The 22,729-nt window shown below is 39.7% G+C and overlaps 1 protein-coding gene across 1 annotated transcript in view; it reads left to right on the forward strand.

Annotated features, from left to right (window-relative positions):
- The window catches only part of ATP10B (ATPase phospholipid transporting 10B (putative)), a 48,243-nt gene extending 25,774 nt beyond the window's left edge, over positions 1-22,469 (forward strand). The window contains exons 7-22 of the mRNA XM_041487981.1: positions 1,198-1,325; positions 2,445-2,697; positions 3,609-3,844; positions 7,785-7,964; positions 8,504-9,089; positions 9,612-9,718; positions 10,391-10,517; positions 12,017-12,201; positions 14,300-14,612; positions 15,757-15,833; positions 16,398-16,523; positions 17,613-17,813; positions 18,405-18,485; positions 18,593-18,697; positions 19,135-19,322; positions 21,971-22,469. Of these exons, the coding sequence (XP_041343915.1) occupies positions 1,198-1,325; positions 2,445-2,697; positions 3,609-3,844; positions 7,785-7,964; positions 8,504-9,089; positions 9,612-9,718; positions 10,391-10,517; positions 12,017-12,201; positions 14,300-14,612; positions 15,757-15,833; positions 16,398-16,523; positions 17,613-17,813; positions 18,405-18,485; positions 18,593-18,697; positions 19,135-19,322; positions 21,971-22,469 (3,392 nt within the window). The remainder of the gene's footprint in view (positions 1-1,197; positions 1,326-2,444; positions 2,698-3,608; positions 3,845-7,784; positions 7,965-8,503; positions 9,090-9,611; positions 9,719-10,390; positions 10,518-12,016; positions 12,202-14,299; positions 14,613-15,756; positions 15,834-16,397; positions 16,524-17,612; positions 17,814-18,404; positions 18,486-18,592; positions 18,698-19,134; positions 19,323-21,970) is intronic.
- Positions 22,470-22,729: the final 260 nt, after the last annotated feature.

Raw genomic sequence — 22,729 nt, forward strand, 5'->3', positions numbered from 1 at the left:
GTCTCAGATGAAAAAAAAATAAGCATTTGAAAAATAATTTATCTAGTCAGGTTAAAAAAGAATATTCATCATCAAAGTGAAACATGTAAAAGCATAAAAAGTCCATTACCTTCTGGCCATCCAAAGTGTCCAGAGGCTCTACCACGAGTTCTTGCTTTCCAGCCTTGTCTGAATGTAGGGTTCTAGGAAAAAGTATCACTGGTGGATCAGTTATCAGGATTGTTTTTGCACACAGCGATAAATTGGGGTAAGAAGTGACTTGTGGAGCAAAGTTTTCCTTGTTCAGATGTGACTGTGGTCTGAAGCAGCCAAAGAGCATTGCTGAAGTAATTTGAATCTTTTTGGCAGCATTTCAGTAGGCAGATGCTGCAAAACAACTGCTTGGTTAACTGGTGCTAATGGAGGTTTTATTTGAGCTGGACTGATAGAGGCTTTTGGCATCTGCACAAATTATGCAATGAGAGAAACCAAGTTGTTTGCCTTAGCTCTGTGGGAAGCTCCTGATGCTGTAAATTTAGAAACCTCATTGACAAAAGTTTATTTCAATAAGGACAGTATGGAAAGTGGTAAAACAATTGTGATTAAGTCCTGGAACAGAGGCTTTGCTGTAGCAGTGCAATGATATCTGCTGGTATTTAAAACACGGAGGAAGAAGCAGTTTGAGATATGAATTCATTGAAGGAATGTAAAGATGAGTTGCTCAGGTTGAATTTAGGGGATTTTTCAACTCTTAGCAAAGACAGATTGAAATCAAGAATGGTCAGGGAGAATCAGAAATATTTTAGATTGTCTGCATACAAAGGTTCTAAGCTTTACTTCTGTGAGAGGAAAGAGAGTCTTCAGCTCTGAGGAATTTTATGGATAGGTGATAGAGATGGAATCTTCCAGCAGGGAAACACAGAATGAGAAAAGATCTGTGCAGAGCTAAGAGCTGTGGGAAACACCAGATGAAGCAGAGGTGAATGAAAATATCCCAGAATACTCATTTGTCACTCACATATCAATTACGTGCACGTGCTACAGAGCTCTGCAGGGGCTTTGCATTCTCCAAAAGATTTGCAGCATTGCCTGGGGAGCATTGTTTTGGAAATGCTCTCTCTGTTCTGCTAGCAGAGCAGCCCATATCTGCACATTTCATAAGCTTTGTCACTCACTCCACTGCTCAGCTGATTTCAGTCTTGTATCTCATTCCTACAGGGCATGGCATTTGGACTGGAAACTTTTGGGAGCATCCACCTTATGATGTCCCAGACTGGAATGGCAATTTTGTGTCTCCAGTTCTTGCTGGTTTCTACATGTTCCTGACAATGATAATCCTGTTGCAGGTAAAAGACAAAAACCTCTGTGTTACCTCCAAGGGGGAAGCTACTACTTAAAATTGAGTATAATCACTAATGAACAATTAATATAAATTAATAGCTGTGCAGTGCTTTCTTAATCCTCTTTGAAAATATTGCTAGGAATGTTTCAAATCAGCCAAGTGTGAAATAATGTTTCTTTTTTCTCTTTTTTTTTCCTTCTTTTTTTCTTGCTATTGAAACCCCACAAGGATATAGATAGGAAATACATCTATAATATCTTTAACTCAGAATATCTAGCAGATGCAATAAAGAAGATATTTACATCTAAATGCCAGCTTTTTTTTTTTTTCCTGCCTATATCCAGAATTCTAAAATAAGAAGGCCACTTAGCAGCTCAGAAAAACAGTGAAACAAAAATTGCCAATTTGCCAGTGGGGAATAATAACTAGGTATGGTTCATCTGGTCTAGGAAAGAAGCTAAATTAGAAGTAGGATACTTGTATAGCTGAGTGTGATTAAGCCTAATTGGGATAGAATATTTTATTGGGTGAGGGAAAAAATTACATTTACTTTTCAGATTTCTTTATGTCAGTTCTGAGATTTAAGTGGACAGAATTTCTTTAATATGAAAAAAATCTGAATATAACTTTCTGAGCTGCTCAGAGCTTCCTTGGGGGATTGTTCTTCATTACTGAAACAGAATATTTGTGCATCTTAAGAATTCATTATTCTTTCAGGACAAGGAAGCTTGTGATTGGGAAGTGTTGTGTGCAAAGTAATGGTTTGTGAAACTTTTCTGCACTAAGAGTTAGTCTGTGCTAGTCCATCCTTTCAGAGTTTCAGAAGGGTAAGAGCAAGCATGACCCTATGTCCAGAAAACATGCTTTGGGCATCCTCTAAAAGACCCACTTCTGAATTTAGTACTCGAGGAAATTAGCCTTAAGTTTGCCACTTATCCCTGTTTCTCCATTATCATATGCAGGATTTTTTTTTACCCCTGAATTATTATTCATCAGCCCTAAAATATGTCTCTAGGAGGAACTGTTTCTTTGGAAATCATTAGTATACCTGTGCCAGGACATTGCTGATAGAAAGCAGTGAAATTTATCTCACCTCTCACTGAGAATTTAAACTCTCTTTCAGATTTTAATCCCCATATCTCTTTATGTGTCAATTGAGTTGGTCAAACTGGGCCAAGTCTTCTTAATTCACAATGACATTGACCTGTATGATGAAGAGGCAGATTTGCCCATCCAGTGCCGTGCCCTCACTATTACTGAAGACCTCGGACAGATCCAGTACATCTTCTCAGACAAAACTGGGACACTAACAGAAAACAAAATGGTATTCCGACGCTGTACTGTTGATGGAATTGAGTTTTCCCATCAGGAAAATGGTGAGAGACATTTTTTTGTACTTGCTTTTTTTGTCTGAGCAATTACATGTTATTAATTTAAATATTAATACCTAAACATACTGAGCCCTCTGATCGAATGTGGAGTTTTGTGGAATAGTCACTTTTTTGTGAGGGACTGCTGTTACAGAGATTCACAAAAGTGAAGGTGTTTTAAATGATTGAGAATTCAGATGGGAAAGGTTTTCCAGATCCCTCTGCAGGCACCTCCAGGATTTGCCCTGCATTCAAAGAGAACACTTTCTCTTTCATTTCTAAATGAACACGGGACAACCTTTTATAAGCTCACAAACTGATACTAGTTAATATTTAAACTCAATGGGTCCAAAATTAATTATTTCTGTGACTATGTAAACATACACTTCTGTGTGATATGAAAAATACAGGTACTCATTTCCTGGAGTGGATCCTGGCTGCAGTCCGGGTCTGAAGGATCCTGGCACTCGGTGCTCTGAATTCATGGTGTTGACTCAGGGCCCTTCTTCATCATTACTTTCATGCTCTGTGTAGTGGAAAGGATCCTGTTAAGCTGGCAAGCAGCTGCCAAAAAGATGTTTGTGTTCTGTGACTGAAAACATTAGCAGATTTTTGAATTACCATATTTCACTCTCCTGTTCCAAATGCAAAAAGCAGCTGAAGAGACAAAACATTAAGAGAAGCTCATAAATGTGACTGATCACTTTGAAAACACATTTTTATTTTCTTGTGATAATAACAGTGGCAATAGCCAGAAACTGCTGGACAGTGGGCATTTTTCTGGCGATGGCTTTTGAAATGTTTTGGCTTTGATTTAGTTTGTTTCAGGTTTTTTAACTGATCAAAGAATTCCTCCCAAACAATGAAAAAATAAATCACAGAAGAATCAGAGGTCAGGTTTCATTTTTCTTTTACAGACAGGCGACTGAAAACACAGAAAGAGCTGGATTTAGACAATGAGGACTTTGCAAAGCTTCAGCATTTCACTCTTCCTCCCATGAATCTTGAGAGACCAGCCACCTACAAGCACAGCACCGTGAGGCCTTTGCGGAGGTGCCAGAGCGACCGGGCGCGTCCTCCGGGGCACACCAGGAGCAGGTCGCTCGGGCGGCGCGACAGCAGCCAGTCCCAGGTGGCCTTCAGCAGCCCCATCGTGAGTACCTGCAGCCTGAGCCCACGCCTTCCAGGCCACCCCTTCTGCTGCTTCTGTGATGGAAAGCTGTGGGAATCAGAAAGATAGAAATCTTCACAGACTGGAGAGGGTTTGAGTCACAGCCTTAGAGAAGTCTAGATTGATGTGAAGGGAAGGTACACAGACACTGAACAGAGAAATCACCAACTTATGTTTCTGTAGAATATGCCTTAAGTAAGAAACTGTATTAGATAAGATGATGAAGGGTTTTATAGTGTAGTAATGTGATTGTAATAGAATAAGCTGAGAGTTTAGATGTTATAATAGAGACATATATGTGTACATGTAATAAGACCTAATTGGGCAAAAGTATCCACATTGCAGTAGAAAGAAGGTGACAGGTTAGAAAAGCAAAACACTCTGTGGCACCTGTCCATTGGATTAGAAAGTTATATACTGTCTTACAACAAAGAACTTATGACCATCTTAGACTATGGCTGACTGCTTGCTGTCTTATAAATCTCATGGCCTTTGGGACTGATGTTATCTGAGCAATAAACCCTTCTTAGTCTGATCATGGTCCCATCCCTTCGATTAATGTGACAGCAGCCACAGAAAGCCAACAGGCAGAGAGGAGAAATCCAAGCCTTGCTGGAGCTAAGAGAGGGAAGCAGACAAAGAACCAGAGTCCTCGATTGGAGCGTGCAGGCTGCAGTCAGGGGGGAGCAGGATCTGTTGCAATTTAGGTCTGAAGCTTCCCAAATTCACACACAGCCTAATTAAAGTCAGACTGTTCTGCTCTTCTTGAAAGTTTTTTAACAGACATTTCAAACAAGGCTTTTGTGAACACTAAAAGGTCATACACTTTCAAAATTAGAATTCCAATTAAAGTTAAAGGCCTGGAAAACGCATCCAAATCTTTTTATTTAAAAAAAAATAGTCTATCAAATAGTTGTTAATAAAAAAAAAAATAAATGCAGCATTCTCAGAACTTTATTTGCTGCAGTTGTTTATAAGATCCTACTTACCTCATTCAATTCTGCTGTCATGTAGTAAGTACCACTTAGAACTCCTACTGTTCTTGGAATATGGGAGATCTGTAAGTTGTTATCCTAGTATTTTCCAGCCCAAACCTCATGAGATGCAGAGACCATCTCAGAGGATTCTTGAGAACCCATGAGCCACGACTTCTGAGAACTTCTTATAGGTCATGACTATTGAAGGATGATAAAGAAATTTCTTGCCAGTACATTTTCCAGATACATTTTTTACTGCCAGGCCTTTTCTTTTTTCTTCTAGAAATAAACATTTTTTTTATTTCACTGCAAATCAATATCTGAGGAACTAGTATCAACTGCATCTTTTGTAGAAGAACATGATGCTGCTGTTATGGAAATAAGCAGCCTTAGCTGCTCAAAGGTGTCACTTTATCTGGATAAATTGTTTTAATGCCCTATGACAATTGTGAAGATGTTGTAAAAAAAGAGACATTTAGATATTGCACAGAGCCTACCCTGTATGACCTTTAAATGAGACATAGTACTACCCTTTGACACCTGAGACAATTCCCTATTAATAAAATGGGAATAATAAATTTTTGGTGTCTCTATAGTTCCAGCCCTTTGGAAATTGCATCAACTCATCTGATGCATTTTTACTCTGCTACAAATCTGCAGCATCCTGAGTACTCCTGGTATAGAGAGTGTGTTTGTAGACCTGTGTGTATGTCAGCAGACAGACAAGACATTTGTAAGAAAAATCCATCGTTCAACAATGGAACACCATAGAAAATTAACATTTACTCTGTTTACCTTTAGGAGTTCTTGTGAATTAAGAGAGTGACAGTACATTTCCTTCAAGACTTAATAGTTCCAATAAGTAGTGCCTTGCTATTAGAAACTTTAGAAATATTAGAAACTACAAACATTTAACAAAGATTTTCATTGTCCCATGGTCATCAGATTTTCATGCCATCAAGTAGAAGAAATGCTATCAGGTTAATGAGGAAACCTTAAAACTGAATGGCACTAGCCATTTTATATCAGCATTTTCACTAACTAAAACTGTTAACATTGAAAAGGTGGCAAATTTAAATTATTATCATCATTAGTGCTGTTTTATTCTGTTTTCTTTTTGCTTGGTTAGGGTTTTTAATATACGTTCAGCCTGAAAATTCAGGTCAGTGCTGCTTTCACTTAATGTGAAAAAGAAGATGAGAAAAACTTTTCTAATAAATATTGATTTTTTTTTATTGTTTTGTTTTTAAAATCTGTCTCTGAGGCCACAATTAGCCTGTCAATTTTTGATTTTTCCACAGGAAACTGAGTTCAGAAATTTGCTGCTGAAGTGAAATACCCAGTAGTGCATTGTCATTTTGACAAGAACTTGCAGCAGACATTGAGGATATAGATGAAAAAGAAATTGAGTGGGATGATGACAGATAGGAGAGATGAGATACACATGTAATAATTTGGTGTTTGTGATGTTCATTCTAATTGTGGCAATGCAAGAAGAACTTGGATAAAAAATTGTGGAAGGTGTTGGTGAGATTCTAATCTCTCATGTTTCAAATTTCATAGAATTCCCAACATAACTGTTTGAACAGTTCTATCTGCACATATGTGTTCTTCACTGGAATTGTCCTGTTAGGCTATTTGGGATTATTCTGTGTACAAAGCATGGTATTGGCATAGTCCCATCACCCACAGAACCACTGCAGTGCAATATTGTGAAATGGCTTCTTAAAATCAGCAGCTTTAACTTTCCAGCCTCTGATCCTTTTTAGGAGACCTGAGAAGATAACTGAAAAATCAGGCTTATCCTTAGCATGTTTTTGTTTGTTAGAGAAAGGACTGCACCAATACTGCAAACATGTCCCTGTATGTGAAGTAAAAACACATTAAAATACTGAGCCAGAAGAACCAGAGCTTTCTGCAGCAGGGAAAGTGCAAAGCTTTGTTCCAGCTTTGGATTTCAGCTGAGCTGCAAAATGAACAGTAGATTAATTTGTAATTATTAGGATTATTTAAGAACTACTTGTCACTTTAGCAAGCAAGAGAGGGAGTGTAACATTCAGCACAGTGCAGCCGGAAAGGTGTTTGGGTGACTTCTGTTGCATGTTTACAGAACATGGCAAAACTCTGCCAGATGGAACCAGGTGAGGGCAATAGCTGAGGTGAGCTAGAAAGTGGCTAAATAACCTTGGCAGTTCCTTAAAGAAGGCATACAAAACTGTTGGTTCATGAGAAGACGTCTTTTAAGTTTGGAATTCCTTGTTAAATATGGCCCTGAATTTAATCCAAACCAGATTCTGCTAACATGAAATTTATATTAAAAGTAATACTCCCATAGCTCTACATCAAATTAAATTGTAGGGAAGTGGCATTGTTAAGTAGTTTGTTTTGCAAATTTAGGTTTGATTAGAAAGAGAGTGGTGGTAAAATTACAGAAACATTTCAGGAACAGGTAAATATGTATTTATTTATTTATTGCAAATACTGAGGAAGAAATGTTTAAGAGCACTTCTCTTTCTGAGTGCAAAATGAAACTGCTCTGGAAACAAAAAGTGATAGTGCTGTAATTAAACCATAAGCACAAAATGTTCTCTGTTGAAATAACTATCAGCTTCCACACTGAACTGGGAGACCCCAAGTATACATTCATCTGGAATGCCCTTTAATTCAGGAGTCAGCAGTTTCCAAGTTAAGGGATACAGTACAGGTTTTTGTGATTTTTAGTAGATCTCAAAAGAAATTAAATTCTGAGATCATCTTGCTTTTGAAGATGCATTTCCTTCTAATTATCTAGTTATGCAGCTTTTTGAAAGACATCATCTTTCCACAGATGTTAAGTACAAAAGGCATTTTCTAGGTCTAAATTCAAGAAATCTATGAAGTTGCCAGTTATTCCTTGAGGACAAGGGTAAATGAAAATAATCCTGACTGAGTAATTTCCCTTCCAGGAAAAAGACGTGACTCCCGACAGCCGGCTGCTGAGGCGAGTGCGAGAAGCTGCCCTCCAGACTGAAAGCTTTTCTCCTTTTATACATATGAAGACTTCCACATCCTTTACTGACTTTTTCCTTGCTCTTGCCATTTGCAATACAGTTTTGGTCTCCACAGCTACTGAGCCAAGACAAAGGGTAATCTAACTTTAAATACGTGAGGAAAATGGGTCATGCTTCCATTTAACAACATAGTGTCCACTGAAAACTGAAGTGGTGAAAAATGGTTTGTTTGAGAGTTGGCCTCTAGTTCCTTTACATTTTCTGTAGTATCTACTGCTTCCATGCCTGGGTATCCCTTCCTAGCTTGTCGTCTTATGTTGGAAGGCTACCATGGGATCTGCAATTTTTCTTTTAGATTTTGTATTATATATGCTGTAAGAAGTTTGTTGAACACACTGGGTTTTCTCTGATCTGCCAGGCAATTGACAGAACTGCAAGGGCCTCATTACATCTTTGCTTCAGAAGCAGAGATACAAATCACCATCAAATTTGGATGCCATCTCACATATGGCTTCTCTATTAAATCCTTCCATCACAGTTAAATGGCAGGAGAGGGGGAAAGGGGAAGTTGCAGTTATTGTCATTTAGATGCAGAAAAGTAGAGAGAGGTTTTGAGAAGGGTCTTAAAGTTCACATTTATTTATTTTTAACCTTCGTTTTTCTCCTATTTCTAGGTCACAATCCCACCACCAATAAAACCTTCAGGAATCACCCTGGAGAAGATTCATCAGATATTTCAAAGGCTAAAATTAGCAAGCCTTAGTCAATCTTTTTCATCATCTCAGTCTAGCTCACAACTTGGTGCCAGCTTCAGTGCAAAGAACGCCGAGGAGCCTCTTGCTGTGCTGGAGGGTTGTGACCATGAAAACGACGGCTCTGCCAGCAGTGGAGGCCAGGAGCTCCAGGACAAAGGCAGCACCGAGATTGGTACTCCTTCCTTGGATGAAGTTTTTGGGTCTGCAACCAACACTTCTCTGCCAACAGGGTTTTGTTACGAGGCTGAGAGCCCGGACGAGGCAGCTCTGGTCTATGCCGCCCAGGCCTACGGCTTCATCCTCGTGTCCCGGACGCCCGAACAGGTCACGGTGCAGCTGCCACAGGGCACACTGCTGACCTTTGACATCCTCTACACCCTGGGGTTCGACTCAGTCAGGAAAAGGATGTCTGTGGTGGTGCGACACCCTCTAACCAAGGAGATTGTTGTCTACACAAAAGGTGCTGACTCTGTAATAATGGACCTGCTGGACAACTCCACCAAAGGTAATTAGCCAGGGAGCTTTTTCTGTTGTGTCTCCTGACAATAAGTGTGCTGTAGTCTTTTCTGCATGAAATATTATATCTAGATATTAGGAGTATAAAGAAAGAATAAGCTTTGTCTAGTAGTGTTATCCTTGCAGATCAGAACTGATATATTTATTCAACTTCAGAAGTGCTTAGAATATGGAATGGGATAATTAAAATTCACTGATAATGCTAACCCATGGGGATTGTGTACTCTGCAATAATACTGTCATAAGGGCCTGACCATTGTTTTTCAGGTTGTCAGCAAGAGTGATGTAATATTAATTAAAAAAAAAAAAAAAACACAAGTAATATTATCTTAGTGGAAACAGGAGTTTTAGCAAGACTTCAGCTTCTGCACAGCCAATACTTTTGAGATTTTCAAGAACTTGGTGTTATAATGGAATCCACTTTTCTCCAATATCAACTCTTTTAATCTTTGGCCATTAGATTGAAAATTATCTGTACTTAAAATATGGAATCTTCTCCTTGTGTTTCCAGGTGACATTAGCTCAGACAAGAGACTGAAAAGAATAAAAGAAAGAACACAGAAGCATCTGGACTACTATGCCCATGATGGACTGAGAACCCTGTGCATAGCTAAGAAGGTGGGAGAGCACCAGGATCCGTACATGTCAATAAAATTGCTAGAAAAATATAGTGGTTATAATTCTGCTTCAGACAAACAGCCAGATACAGCCCATCTCTTTGTCCTTCTATTTGCCTTGTCTGGAGTATTTTTTTCCTTTTTCCTCAATGTGACCAAATGAGGGGTTTTTAGTCAGTCTCAAAATATTTGTTTCTGTTTCTCCTGTAGTAACTCCAACTGACCTACTCTACAGGGCTTCCAAGCAAGAAACAGAGTCTGCAGAGCAGCCAACCTTTTTCTCTTTTGCTTGGCATTCAACTTTCAAAAACCTTGCTCTCAGCCTGAATTAGTGAATTTTAGTGTCATACTTTCACACAGAAGTTGTCAATGTGCAACAAATAGATCATATTCAAGCTCTGGAGAAATGTAGCTCAGCCCTCAGAAACTGTGTGCTCTCAGCTAAGCAACAGTTGTGGGAGCAAGAGTTTTTCTACATCATATTTTTTGAGTCTCAGTTGTAGATCACTTGTACAAACTACTTGTTCTTGCAGTTTTCTCTTGGAAAAGTTATTTTAAAGATGACACAGTGCATTACCAGTCTGGATAGGGGTTGAGTCTCTGTGATCCAGAATGTTGGCATCCCTCTCTTATTTCAATTTCAAATAAACACTGTTTAAATTGTGTTATGCAGGTCTTGAATGAGGATGACTTTCAAAAATGGGCCAATTTTCGTCGGGAGGCAGAAGCTGCAATTGACAACAGAGAGGAGCTGTTAATAGAGACAGCACAGCATCTGGAGACCAAACTCACCCTGCTGGGTAGCTAAAAATGAGAATTGTCATTGCGTGAAGTATCACTTGCTCCTGTGATAGTCTTGGCAGTATGGCAGACAACAGCCATATATAATACTAATTTATGTCTAAAATACTTCCTATGTGGTTTGGAAATCTCCAGGCTAGGGAGATAAAATCCAATGCCAGTGTCCATACAAGTTCTCATGCATTTTGGGCAGCATTAACTTTGAAAAAGTTACTTGAAGCTGTTGTGTGCCCTGAGCAAAGAATATGCACATCAGCTGTTACTGTGGCTCAGCTGACACAGTAGAGAATGAAGTTCCCACAATTCAATTGTGCATCCATAGCCTTAGATAAACCTATAAAATACTATAAATTACCTTCCATTTTGAGCACAAATTCTGAAGGAATTTTGGTAATTGAACTGTATTATAAAATCCAGTAACTTGAACATGTAGGTGTTTTCCTACTGAGTTCCTGCTGTTGTTGCATTGTTGTGCCTGCTTTGTGCACTTTGTAAAAAGATGTTTAGCATTAAAACTTACATTGATTGACATTTCTGCATCATTCATCACCGTCATATCTAACATCATTCTGTTAAATTATGGAACACTGCAGTGCTTTCTGTTCTATTTTGTTTGCAAACATTTTGTTCTTTACGACTGACTTTTGGAGTTGTCTCAGTCTCATTTTTCTCTGACTGCAATTTGTGCCCATACTTTGTTGAATTTCTGTGATTGCAAGCAACAGCTTGCATTATGGCTTCTCATAATCTCTGCAGTGATTTAAAAAATTAGAGTAATAATGGTAAATGCCATAAGCAGACCACATAAGAGGTAATGTAGATCTTGTCAGAGTCTGTTACCTTTGCCAATTACAAAGGCTCTATGTGCTTTCACACTTTAATTTGCAAAATGTGTTCCCTTAGCCTAAATCGATATCTATCTTTAATGTACCACAGTTACAGCATCTTCAAAGTGACCTCTAGTGGAAGGGATAAGGAGTATTGTAACATTCAGATGGTCATTTCCCAACATCATCAGGATGAATGTTGGCATCTGCTTCTAAGTTTGTGCATGTTCAAAAAGAAAACGTACTGTACTGTTTCTTCTGCCTTTGATGGCTGAAGCATCTGACTTGACAACAGGGACAGCATACATTTAAACAGTCAAAGTTCATCTTTTCTGGTTGCTTTGATGGGACTTAATGCAGTATTTTTAAAATTCATATGCTGTGATTCCTCTGCCTGCACATTGTCATTTTGGATTATTAGGAAGAAATGAAATGCATTGTTCTTGCAATGAGCAAAATGAAGAGACAGAACTTGATTGTTGACACATTCAGACCTTAATCCAAATGCAGATCATGTGCCTGAATGTTTATTTGTTGGACAAAACCTTGGTTCAATTCTCAATAAGTTCAGGAGCGTGATTGGAAAGCAAAGAGCTTTTTTTAAACAAGAAAATAGCAACTGGGTTTTCAAGAAAAAGAAAATTATTTCTCTTCTTTTCTTATTTGCCCAGGAGCAACAGGGATTGAAGATCGCCTGCAAGACGGAGTACCTGACACTATTGTGTCTCTCCGAGAAGCTGGGATAAAAATTTGGGTGTTGACAGGAGACAAACAGGAGACAGCAGTTAACATTGCATACGCCTGTAAGCTTCTGAACCAAAGGGATACTGTCTTCACCATTAACACTGAAAGTAAGGTGAGTAAAGAAAGACAAAATGCACAGAATTTCCTATCTTACCTTTTCTTTGTGTGTTGCAGTTTGGCATTCTGTTGCTTTAGACCTCACTTAACAAAGAACAGCCAAAAAACCCCAAAGAGCATTAGGAGCAAGAGGCACAGTGAGCTCAGTTCCTCCAAGGGCTGGCAGGAGGCTGTGGAGGGCAGGCAGGGCTTCTTTGTGTGACCGGACAAGTCACCCATCTGGGTTGTCTCAGCTCTTCTCCCCAGAGAAACAGGGTTACCAATACAAGCTTGCTTTTCTCAATAAAACTATTGTGAGGATTAAGTAAATACTGCTAAAACAGTGACTGTTTTCCTTATGGTGGCATTGCATGGAGCAGTGAGATGGCCTGGTTTCTAACTGCTTTTTCTGCAGCTAGTAGCCCTCCAAAGGAGAAAAAATCCTGTGCAAATATCTGTCTCTTTCAATGGAAATAGAGGAACACGCAAAGATCATGTGGAATCTGGCACAGAAAACATTACAAGGTGTAATTCCATTTGAAACACATATCTGCTTTAACAGGAAGCAGAATGAATACATTTAGGATGGGAATTAGATGGTGGCTTGTGCCAGAGCAGAGATGCTACAGGCAGGACCACCCTGGCTCCTGGAAATGCCGGCATGGGTACTCACCCACGGCAGCCTCAATGCCCTGGATCCAGGCTCAGAGGCAACCTGCATACACATGGGGACCTTGGGAATCCCCTTGGTTCAGGGGACACTGGAGTTTCTCCACAATAAGATTTAGTTCCCTCACTTTCAAAATTAAACTGAAGACAAACTTCTGAAAGAGGCTCCCAACAGCAGCAATGAAGGACACAAGTCATATATACAAAGCATTTAACCTGTTAATTTTGCCAAACTTAGGTCTTGAAGTGGTGTCAGTGGGAAGGGCCTCTCCTTACCCCCGAGCCTAGCAGATTATTCAAACACTGAAAATTAAATATCTTCCAAGAAGATGCAACATAATTAGGTAACTTGGCGGATTTGTTTCAAAAGGCAAGTCAAGGCAAACCAGGAATTTCCACTACTGTTTTTGGTTTGTTCACAGAAAGATGACGTTTCTTCAATATTTTTAGGGGTTTTAAGTGTTCATGCTAGGTGCAGGTTTTTATTAGATGTCAGAGGTACATTTGATTCCAGAACCTCCCACTTAAGTGTAATTTAAATCTTGCAAACATCCTACACATGTACCTTATGCTACATAAAGTGAAAATAACATTATAGAACTGAATCATCACTCAATAGAGCTGACAGAAAAGGCAGAAAGAAGAGTGATTAGCTCCTCAGATATTCAGGGCCGTGCCACAGAAGGAGGACTTTGAGTACTAAGAGGGAGCAAAATAACTTTGATAATATTTTGGATTTTCTCTCCAATTTAAGAGATCTGGATGGGAGAGGTGAGAGTTTTCCCCTTAAATCTGTTTCTATCTAGTACTAAGTCAATTCCAGTTGTTGGCATCTAAAAGGGGACTTGATCCAACATGAAGCAGATTTGCTAAAACAGAAGGGCATTGTGTTTGAGGCACAGTGCTTGAAAATATGAAGTTTCATTTCTGTTTCTAATTGTGAAACATCCCTGATGTGTGACTTAAAAAAGGCCTAACTCTGGAAGTTACTGGGTAATTTTGAAAATGCAGACCTCTTTTTTCTCTTACCACAGTTTATTTTATGTGGGAGCTAATGCTGCAATATCTCACATCATTCATATCAGAACTAGATTTTTCAATCTCCTTAAAAGAAAATGTTTTCTTTTTAATTTCTGAACTCTCAGCACAAAGACACACATGCCTTCCTGATGTAAAGATTATTATATTTTCTTTTAGAATAATTCCTTACCTCAGTTAATTGGCTGATAAAACGTGCAGTGTTTTCACTGAGGGATTGGATGGTGTCATATTGAAATAATCTCCAATCAGATGAATCAGTGCATTTCTCAGTAAATTTCCCCTAATGTTCATCTGATAGGCTTAAACCCACTGGCATGATTATACAAACATACATTTGGCAAGGTGCTGTGCTGTAAAGGGAGATGGAGATAACTATTTCTAGAACCACGTCTGTTTTCTCACAGGAAACTTGTGAATCTCTCTTGAATTTAACCCTGGAAGAGGTGAAGAAGAATTACGAGTACGACAAACCGCAGAGGAAATTTTTTGGCCTCATGCCACCATCTTTCCCAGTCCCTGAGGCCCCCAGCCCCGAGTTTGGGCTGGTGATCGATGGGCGGACGCTGAACATCATCTTGCAGGGGGGGCTGGAGGAGAAGTTCCTGGCGCTGGCGCGGCACTGCCGCTGCGTGCTCTGCTGCCGCTCCACCCCGCTGCAGAAGAGCATGCTGGCCAAGCTCGTCCGGAGGCAGCTGAAAGCCATGACCCTCTCCATAGGTACCTCCCCTCTGCATCTCACAGAGACACCTGAGAGCAGGTTCTTTCTTGGAGACAAGCGTGTGGAATATGTTGTACAGGGCAGATTTCTGTGCCTCGGGTAGACGCAGTGAGCAAACAGCGTTGGTTAATCTTTCCTGATCAAAACCCATCTAAAAGTCCTGCTTCAGCTTTCACGAAGCAAATCTGCCCTCCTTTAAACAGGATGAAGGCACTCCCGATTCCGAATCTCCCAGCAGTCCCTTTCATGCACATCAGTACAAACACATGTACATATTACCTCCAAAATGTCCTTGTTTTGGGCCTGGAAATCACACATGATTAGTCACTATTTTATCTTTTCATAAAGCCCTTTTCCTGTCAGATTTTCCCTGGTGAAAACAGAATTATCTCCAGAGTGGTATTAAGCACTGACTCATTTGCCTTTTACCTCCAAATATTGTGAAATGCTTTGAGTCCCTTCCACACTTTTGGTAAGTGATGCCACTAAAATCCTTGATGAATTGATTTAGATAACTCCAAACTAAACAAATACACTTCTGTGACAAAACAGAAAAGGAAGTCTATTGTATTTTTGAAATATTACTTTGCCTTACAGTTCAAACCATAAGCTTTCAGCCTTCTGCATCATTTACTTTACCAGCTAACTTAATTTACAATCTCCACATTGCAAGCAATAAGCATGGCCATTCTTTCCCTGGAAATTTGGTTACATATTTGACATATTGCTGCAAGTTGAAATGAGCAAAATAATTCTTGAAACTGGCTTGTTACGTTGTCATCTGCAATCAAATTTTTCATAGATTCAGAGAGTTCAGTGAAATAAGGTGTTGCAAAACATGTTCCTGAGCAGGCCAAGCAGAAACACAAAATGATGCTAATGTAAATGGTATTGGGGTTGCTGTGTCACCACCCAGCTGGTCCCAAGGCTGGATTTTGCTCTGGTGGAGTCAGGTCTCCTGGGAAGGAGGGAGGCCAAGACCACAGCCTTGATGTTGTGCTTGATGCCACGCATCAGCTCCCCTGATCAAGCTGCATGGTAGTACAGAATATGTGAAATAATCAGCGTACCTGAGATTATTTCCCCCTGATGAAGGCACCCTTTCTTCCATCGTTATTGTTCCCTCCTGTCTTCCCATTCTAGGGGATGGTGCAAATGATGTAAGTATGATTCAAGCAGCTGATGTTGGAATTGGAATATCTGGCCAAGAAGGCATGCAGGTATCCTCTCAGTTTCTTTCCTCTTTTGTCAGGTAGTCCCTTAAGGCTTATTAAGTCTCATAGTGGCCTGACACTCTCAAGTGTCATCTTAAAAATGCAAGTTGGCATTATAAATTAATATGCACTTTGTAATTATGGGTCCAGCTGTAAAAAAAAAAAAAAAAGAGCATTTTGAGCCAAAAAATTATCATGTGAGGACAAACCTGTGTTTGCTCATGAGACTGGAAAATTAGCAGATGTCTGCCCAGTGTTAGGTGAGCATCTGGTTTCTGAATCTTCTCAGCTGCTGCATTTCCAGGTTTCCAGGTTTTGTGGATTCTCTTCCACAGTCTTCTACCCTTCTGTCCTTTCCCACACATCCCCCTTCCTTATTCTCCTTAAATGGAGAGCTCTGCAGAGATAGAAAGTTCCAACTATGTTCTTGAGGGTTAGTTTGTTAGTTTGTTTCTTCTACAATATTCAGTAGTAGGAAATTACTTCAATGTCTATGTTCAAATTTCGCTACACAGTGTGTAAAAAGGATGTATTGTCATTGTAAATGACCTTCTGTTCCTTTTCCCAAAGGCTGTGATGGCCAGTGACTTTGCAATATCCCGATTTAAGCATCTCAAAAAGCTCCTTCTTGTCCATGGACATTGGTGCTATGCTCGCCTGGCAAAGATGGTGATTTACTTTTTCTACAAAAATGTGGTAAGATGATTAAAATTATTAAGTTTTCATCCTAGCAAAGGTTAATTCCAGGTCTGAGGGTTTTCTTGGTTGTTTGTTTTTTGTTGTTGCAGGTAATACTCTTATTTTTTATGAAGCTACAGTTCGTGTTTCTTCACTTTGCAAGTTTATAGTATGCCACTTCCTTCTTAGCAAGGGTCTGCATAGAGCATTGAGAAAAATACAGGCTCTAAATATATTTTGAAATAGCATCATTCCAGAGGGAAAAAGGACTCAAGGCTTAGCAACTTTATATGGCAGCACAAGAAACTTTATTAATAATACCCATGAGCCTCAAAATAAAATTTGCATAAGGGAGATCAGATTATTAGCACTCGAATGTAGATGAGTGTTCACTAAGAACTGCCTGCCTGTAAAACCTCTGAATTTTTATAGGAACCACTTGCAAGTAATGATGCATTCATAGCTGTCATTTTTATTAAAAATTTAATGTATATGCAAATGATCTATGCATTGAAGTACGATATAAAGTGGAAAAATATAATTCAGTTTCTACGAGACTGGGAAAACAAGTCCATTTGACATGAAATACGCTCTGAGCATGAAAGGCTTTCTGCCTAGAATTCAAGGTATCTGTTTTTTTGTGAAGTTTTTAATAATTTTCAATAAGGACTGCTTCTTATTACTGTTAAAATTTGTAGTGGAAATGAACACTTTTTACTTTTTTTGACTGGGCATCCTTTTAGAGTTCAAAGGCTATCTATTTGCAATGTGAAATAGTTCTCCAGACTAGGATGCTGCTGTTCTTTAATCTCCCCCATATCATTAGGGAGCAGCACGCCTTTGATTCCACATGGACAACGAGATTCTAAAATCTGGTGCTCAGGGCTGTGAACAGTTTACTTAATTATTCTCTGATATGTTCTCAAAGAACCATAATGGCTTTTAAAAAGCTGCATCACAGTCGATCACCTTTAAGGTATATTGCTTTATGGAATGAAGTGCAGTGCCCTTAACCAAAATCCTGTCCTCTCAGGAGGCTCTGCTAATAACCAGTGTCTCAATAAACGCCACAGGTGTAACTATGTGTTTGTATGTGCTTCTCCCCAGTGCTACGTCAACCTGCTCTTCTGGTACCAGTTCTTCTGTGGCTTCTCAGGCAGCACCATGGTAGATTACTGGCAGATGATTTTTTTCAACCTCTTCTTCACCTCAGTGCCCCCTCTTCTCTTTGGAGCCCTTGACAAAGATGTTTCTGCAGAAACGCTCCTACGTCTGCCCGAGCTGTACAAGAATGGACAAAATTCAGAGGTATGTCACAACTGCTGAAATTACTGCTTGATAATCCAAAGGACCACAGGTCTTTTTCTTTAGGAATGAGGGAAGGAAGAAAAGAGTTTAGACTTACTTGGAATGCTGAAACAACAGGAGCCCAACCTTCTGTCTCTCCAGTAATGCATTCCACCCCATGGGAGATGTGACACCATAGGTCACCACATAAGTTTAAATATGGCAAACAGTCAAATTAAAATGGCACAAAATCAGTGTTGCATTAGAAGAAAGGATTTTTGACCAATTTTATAACTCTAGAAAGAGCTTGGATAAAGAATTTGAAGAATAAGATCCCTTGTGAAGGGATGTGACATTTGCAAAATTCAGCTTTTAATACTCTTGGTAGACTTGGTAATATTCCTAAGGTCTATCTTCACTTAACGTAGATAAAATGCCTGTTTAGAGATAAGCCTTTGGTTTAATCAGCTGCTCAGGAGGTATTTATTCATGGAAGGAGACTAGTTAGCAATAATTTGTAGTCTGAATGGAAGACAAACAGCAATTATGTTTGCAGGACAGCCTAGAGACTTACATCCCATCATAATGACTGTTATCTGTAAACTCCTGCAGATATACAACTTGTCAGCTTTTATTATTACTATGTTGGACGCCTTCTATCAAAGCCTCATTTGCTTCTTTGTCCCCTATTTGGTAAGTAACAGACTTATTAATATTCTCACTCTCCTGTCCTCCTTAGAAGCAGTAAATTCAGTTCTGAATAGTCAGGGTTCACCACAGCCTCTCTGCCTGTTTTGTAGACGTACAAAGACTCTGACATAGATGTGTTTTCCTTTGGAAACCCCATCAACACCATCTCCCTCCTGACCATTCTCTTGCACCAGGCTCTAGAAATGAACACATGGGTACGTATTTGACCTGTCCTGTTCACAGCACTGGGGTTTTTTTGTGAATGTTGCGTCTTGTGTAGGCATAGAATTCTCTTTCAGAGTCATTTACCTGAATTCTGGGTCACAAAAGGTAAGTAACAGGTACACTGCAATTTCACAAAGTGCCAGAATTTGTTATTAGCCCCAAGTTAATACCTTCATGTGCACAGTGACAGAATTTGTTTCTATCATGACTTTGGACAGGACAGTACCAAATACTTGCGTGCCTCAATATATGAGGAAGTGTTACTTGGAGAACTGTATTCACTGCTGTTTTCTAAATTACTTTCTGGCTATTTCTCCTACTGCAGATTTCAGTGAAATGCACTGTTAGATGCACTCTTTCCAGCTGCCTTTGTCCCCTCCTGTCTCACACCCAGCCAGGGTCTCACTGGCATCACTTGTGCTTGCAGACCGTGCTGCAGCTGGTGACGATGATCTGCAGTGTGGCTTTGTACCTCATCTTCTCCATCATCTACAACGCTGCCTGCCTGCTCTGCAACCCCCCCACCAACCCCTACTGGATTATGGAGAGGCAGCTCAAAGACCCCGTCTTCTATTTATTGTGCCTCATCACCCCTGTCATCGCACTCTTACCAAGGTTTGAATGTTTTCCTCTTTTCCTTTTGTGGGTTTGCAGACATGTGAGTGAAGAAACAATTGTGATGTGTACAGATATGTGATGTGTCAGGCACGTGCTGCACGGGGATAATTGATCAGCGTGGAAGTCAGATGCCTGAGTTCAACCTTCCAGTTCATGAACCATTCATTTATTCAGTTATATAACCCTAGATCAGTCCCTTTATATCTTCTACTTTTCCCATCAGGAAAACCTTTCTTTTTGGAGTGCATCAAAATTTACCAGTACAGATCTGCTATGTAATTGTTCACTGTCATAACCACAATGTTGTTGAGCAGATCAAGATTATAAGCAAATCTTTGAAATATTCTTATATGTTTGAGAGTTACTAAATATATTCTTGTTTTTAAGTACATTATGATGCATTACTAAGCTGAATTTAAGAGCATTTCTACATGAAAAATATTCATTGCATCCAGAATTTTAGTTCAACTTTGTATTGCAAAAAATCAGATATGTTAAAGATAACTTTAATTGAAACTGGATAATATTTGCAGAGGGATAGTTATTGTGATGTGTTGCTGAAAAAAAATTGTTTAAAAACCAGAATTATTCTGTTCCCATATAAATATGGGAATGTTACTATTTTCGTGTTCAATACATTACCAATTCTTAAAGCAGGTATGTTTTAAGTTGCACCATTTGTTTCAAATATGTATTTGTTATTTGCTTCGACATTGAAAGAAATGGGTTGGTTAGGCTATCTTGCTAGTTTCCTTCTCATCCTAATTCCCATGAAGTAATGCAGCACACTGGTATTACAAAATTCAGGACAATATTTTTAGCATCTGATTTTGTAAGTGCTTTAAGGCATTAGAATCTGAGCCTTAACTTTGGCTGAAAAGGAACTTTTAAAGAATAGATGGTGTTTTTCTTCAAACTATTATTATTTTACCATTTGAGTTGAGATGCTCCTGTGATTTTATGTTGTATTATATAAGTTCAGATCAGAATAAGCAACACAATTCAGTAAGGTCTCATGGCTTCTAGGCAGGGCATCCTTTCCCAGTCTGTTTTGCTCCTGCATGACTTTTGTTTTCCTATCAGCCCTCATTCACAGTGTCATTTTTGACCCCGAGCTTTCTGCTCAGAGCTGCATCAAGCACGTGGTTAGAGAGCTCATGTCTCCAGCCTGGGAATTTAGCACACTTAAGATCCTTGCTGCCTCAGCAGGTTACTGAGATTAAGGGTTATCTATTCATATCTGCAAATCTGGACAACTGCTGTTCCTTCCTATTGGTACCCCAGATTATTTTCTGCACACTCCTTCATCTGCAGAATATCCAGGATCTGTTTCTACTCCAGCTGAGCTGTGCCAGCAGATCACAGCAGTGGTGAAACCACCCTTTGCTGAAATGCACTAAATTTTAACTTCCATTCCATGGTCCATCGCACTGTGCTGCCTGCTCCCTATCTCCTCACTTGGTGTCTTGAGGTTCTGGGTTCCTTCTAAGAGGTTTTTTAAAAATAATTGTTCTCCTGGGTTCTTCCCCCCAGTACTGCCTTTTGTTTGAGCTGCAGCACCAGGGGAGGCTTGGCCTGTGCCCTGCCTGGCCCCACAGCCTGCAGGGCTGTGGGAAGGGCAGGAGCACGTGAGAGCAGTTTACAGGACAGGAGACACAGCTTCCCATTCCTTCTCTGTCATCCTGTCTGGTTTACCTGGAACTTGCACAAAAGATACAGGAAACGAGCTGAGGGGAAAGACACAGGACATTGTGACCAACAGCAGATCTACAAAGAAAATCTTGGGCTCTCCCATGCTCTTAAGTTCCTGACCAGCCCTGGGATTCTGTTGGGATCGACCAGCCTGAGTACAGGCACAGCAAATAAACTTTATCCACTCCTGCTTGAGCAAGTCCGAGAAATCCTTTGCCTTAAAAGCCTTTTCTGTACTGTTGCTTGTTAGCCTTTTTAACCTTGTAAATCTTGTTTATACACATACATTGAGCAGCAGGATGTGAGGATGGCACCTTTTAAAATGCAGTTTCACAGAGTACCCATGTTTGTTATAAAATACATGTTGAAGCCACCTATGTAAAGGTCAAATACTAATAAAAAGATGCCTTGAAAGAGACTTTGATTTTCACACAAAGCTGACATGACATGGAGAGAGGATATATGCAGTCTCACAGCACACAATATTTAGTTACATAAGTTCTCTGTCCTGCAAAGGGCAGGGAGGACGTTTCTGTTGCTGCTTTCTGAAAAAAATCCAAAAGCTGAGGTTTTTAACTTCTGGTTTTCTCTTATCTAACAAATTAAGATCTCTTCTTTAGCCTGTTTTAGCAGTATAAATGCAACTTCCGTATTTTCAAATATTGCATCTCTTGAGATTTTTTTCTATTTTTCTTCACTTTTCAGTAAACAAGTAGTTATAAATACTAAAAAAATGATAATATATACATATAGTTGACTCTATATAGGCCAAGCTAAATATATAGTAACATGCTGTGTTAAGATCCAGGAGTGAACTTTCACCTGCCAGGTATAAGGTGTCTACCAGATGTCTGTAGAGCAATGGAAAATTAGTATCTGTATTCGAGAAATGTGATGTAGATTATGGAATGAGCCCACTGATAAAAAAATCCATTCCCTTCCTCCTTCATCAGGTTCTTTATTTTTGCTCTACGAGGAACCCTTGGAGCATCTCTTGTTCTGAAAGCACAGCAAGTAGATAAGCTTCCTAAGGAGCAACAGGATCTTGAAATCCAGAAACTAAGGTCAAGAAAAGAAGCTACTTTGAGTGCACCTGTGGCCGCACCTGCATCTAATGAGGACCTTGACCAAAGCATCAGCCACTTATGTGTGTCACCATTTCTACATCCAGCAGCAGCCCTGTCTCCCAGGGACACAGAAAATCAGGGAGTTTCTGCCTCTAATCCTCTCGGGAGAAGGACACCTGAGGAAGGCTATTACTTCTTTAACAGGTGGGCAGAGGAAGAATCTGCTGCTACTGATTCTTCAGCAGGGCCTTCCTCTGGCCATCATCCCCTTGTAGCCAGCAGGGAAACAGCTCCTGGGCAGGATGGTGGCAAACTGACTAAAGATTATCTCAAAAACTTTAATTACGGAAGCCACCGGCGGTCAGTGAGTTCAGTGACACTCTGAAGAAACTTTCAGAAATGGAACCCACAGCCCATGTGGAGAAGGACTCAACAGGGAAAATAAAAATGTTTATGCTTAGCCATTATTCTCACTAGAAATGGAGAGAGAGGCAACTGGAGTGGTGCAATAGCAACTCCAATATGCAACTTTAGCTGAATTTATCAGTCTGGGTTTATCAGTACATGACTTTTTGATCTTCCTGGTTTGGTCATGTCATAGGAACATTACATGAGCATCATGCAGTTGCTGAGAATTGCACAATT

Source organism: Pyrgilauda ruficollis, unplaced genomic scaffold (assembly GCF_017590135.1).
Source record: "Pyrgilauda ruficollis isolate IOZ18807 unplaced genomic scaffold, ASM1759013v1 scaffold86, whole genome shotgun sequence".
Taxonomy (NCBI): Eukaryota; Metazoa; Chordata; class Aves; order Passeriformes; family Passeridae; genus Pyrgilauda; species Pyrgilauda ruficollis.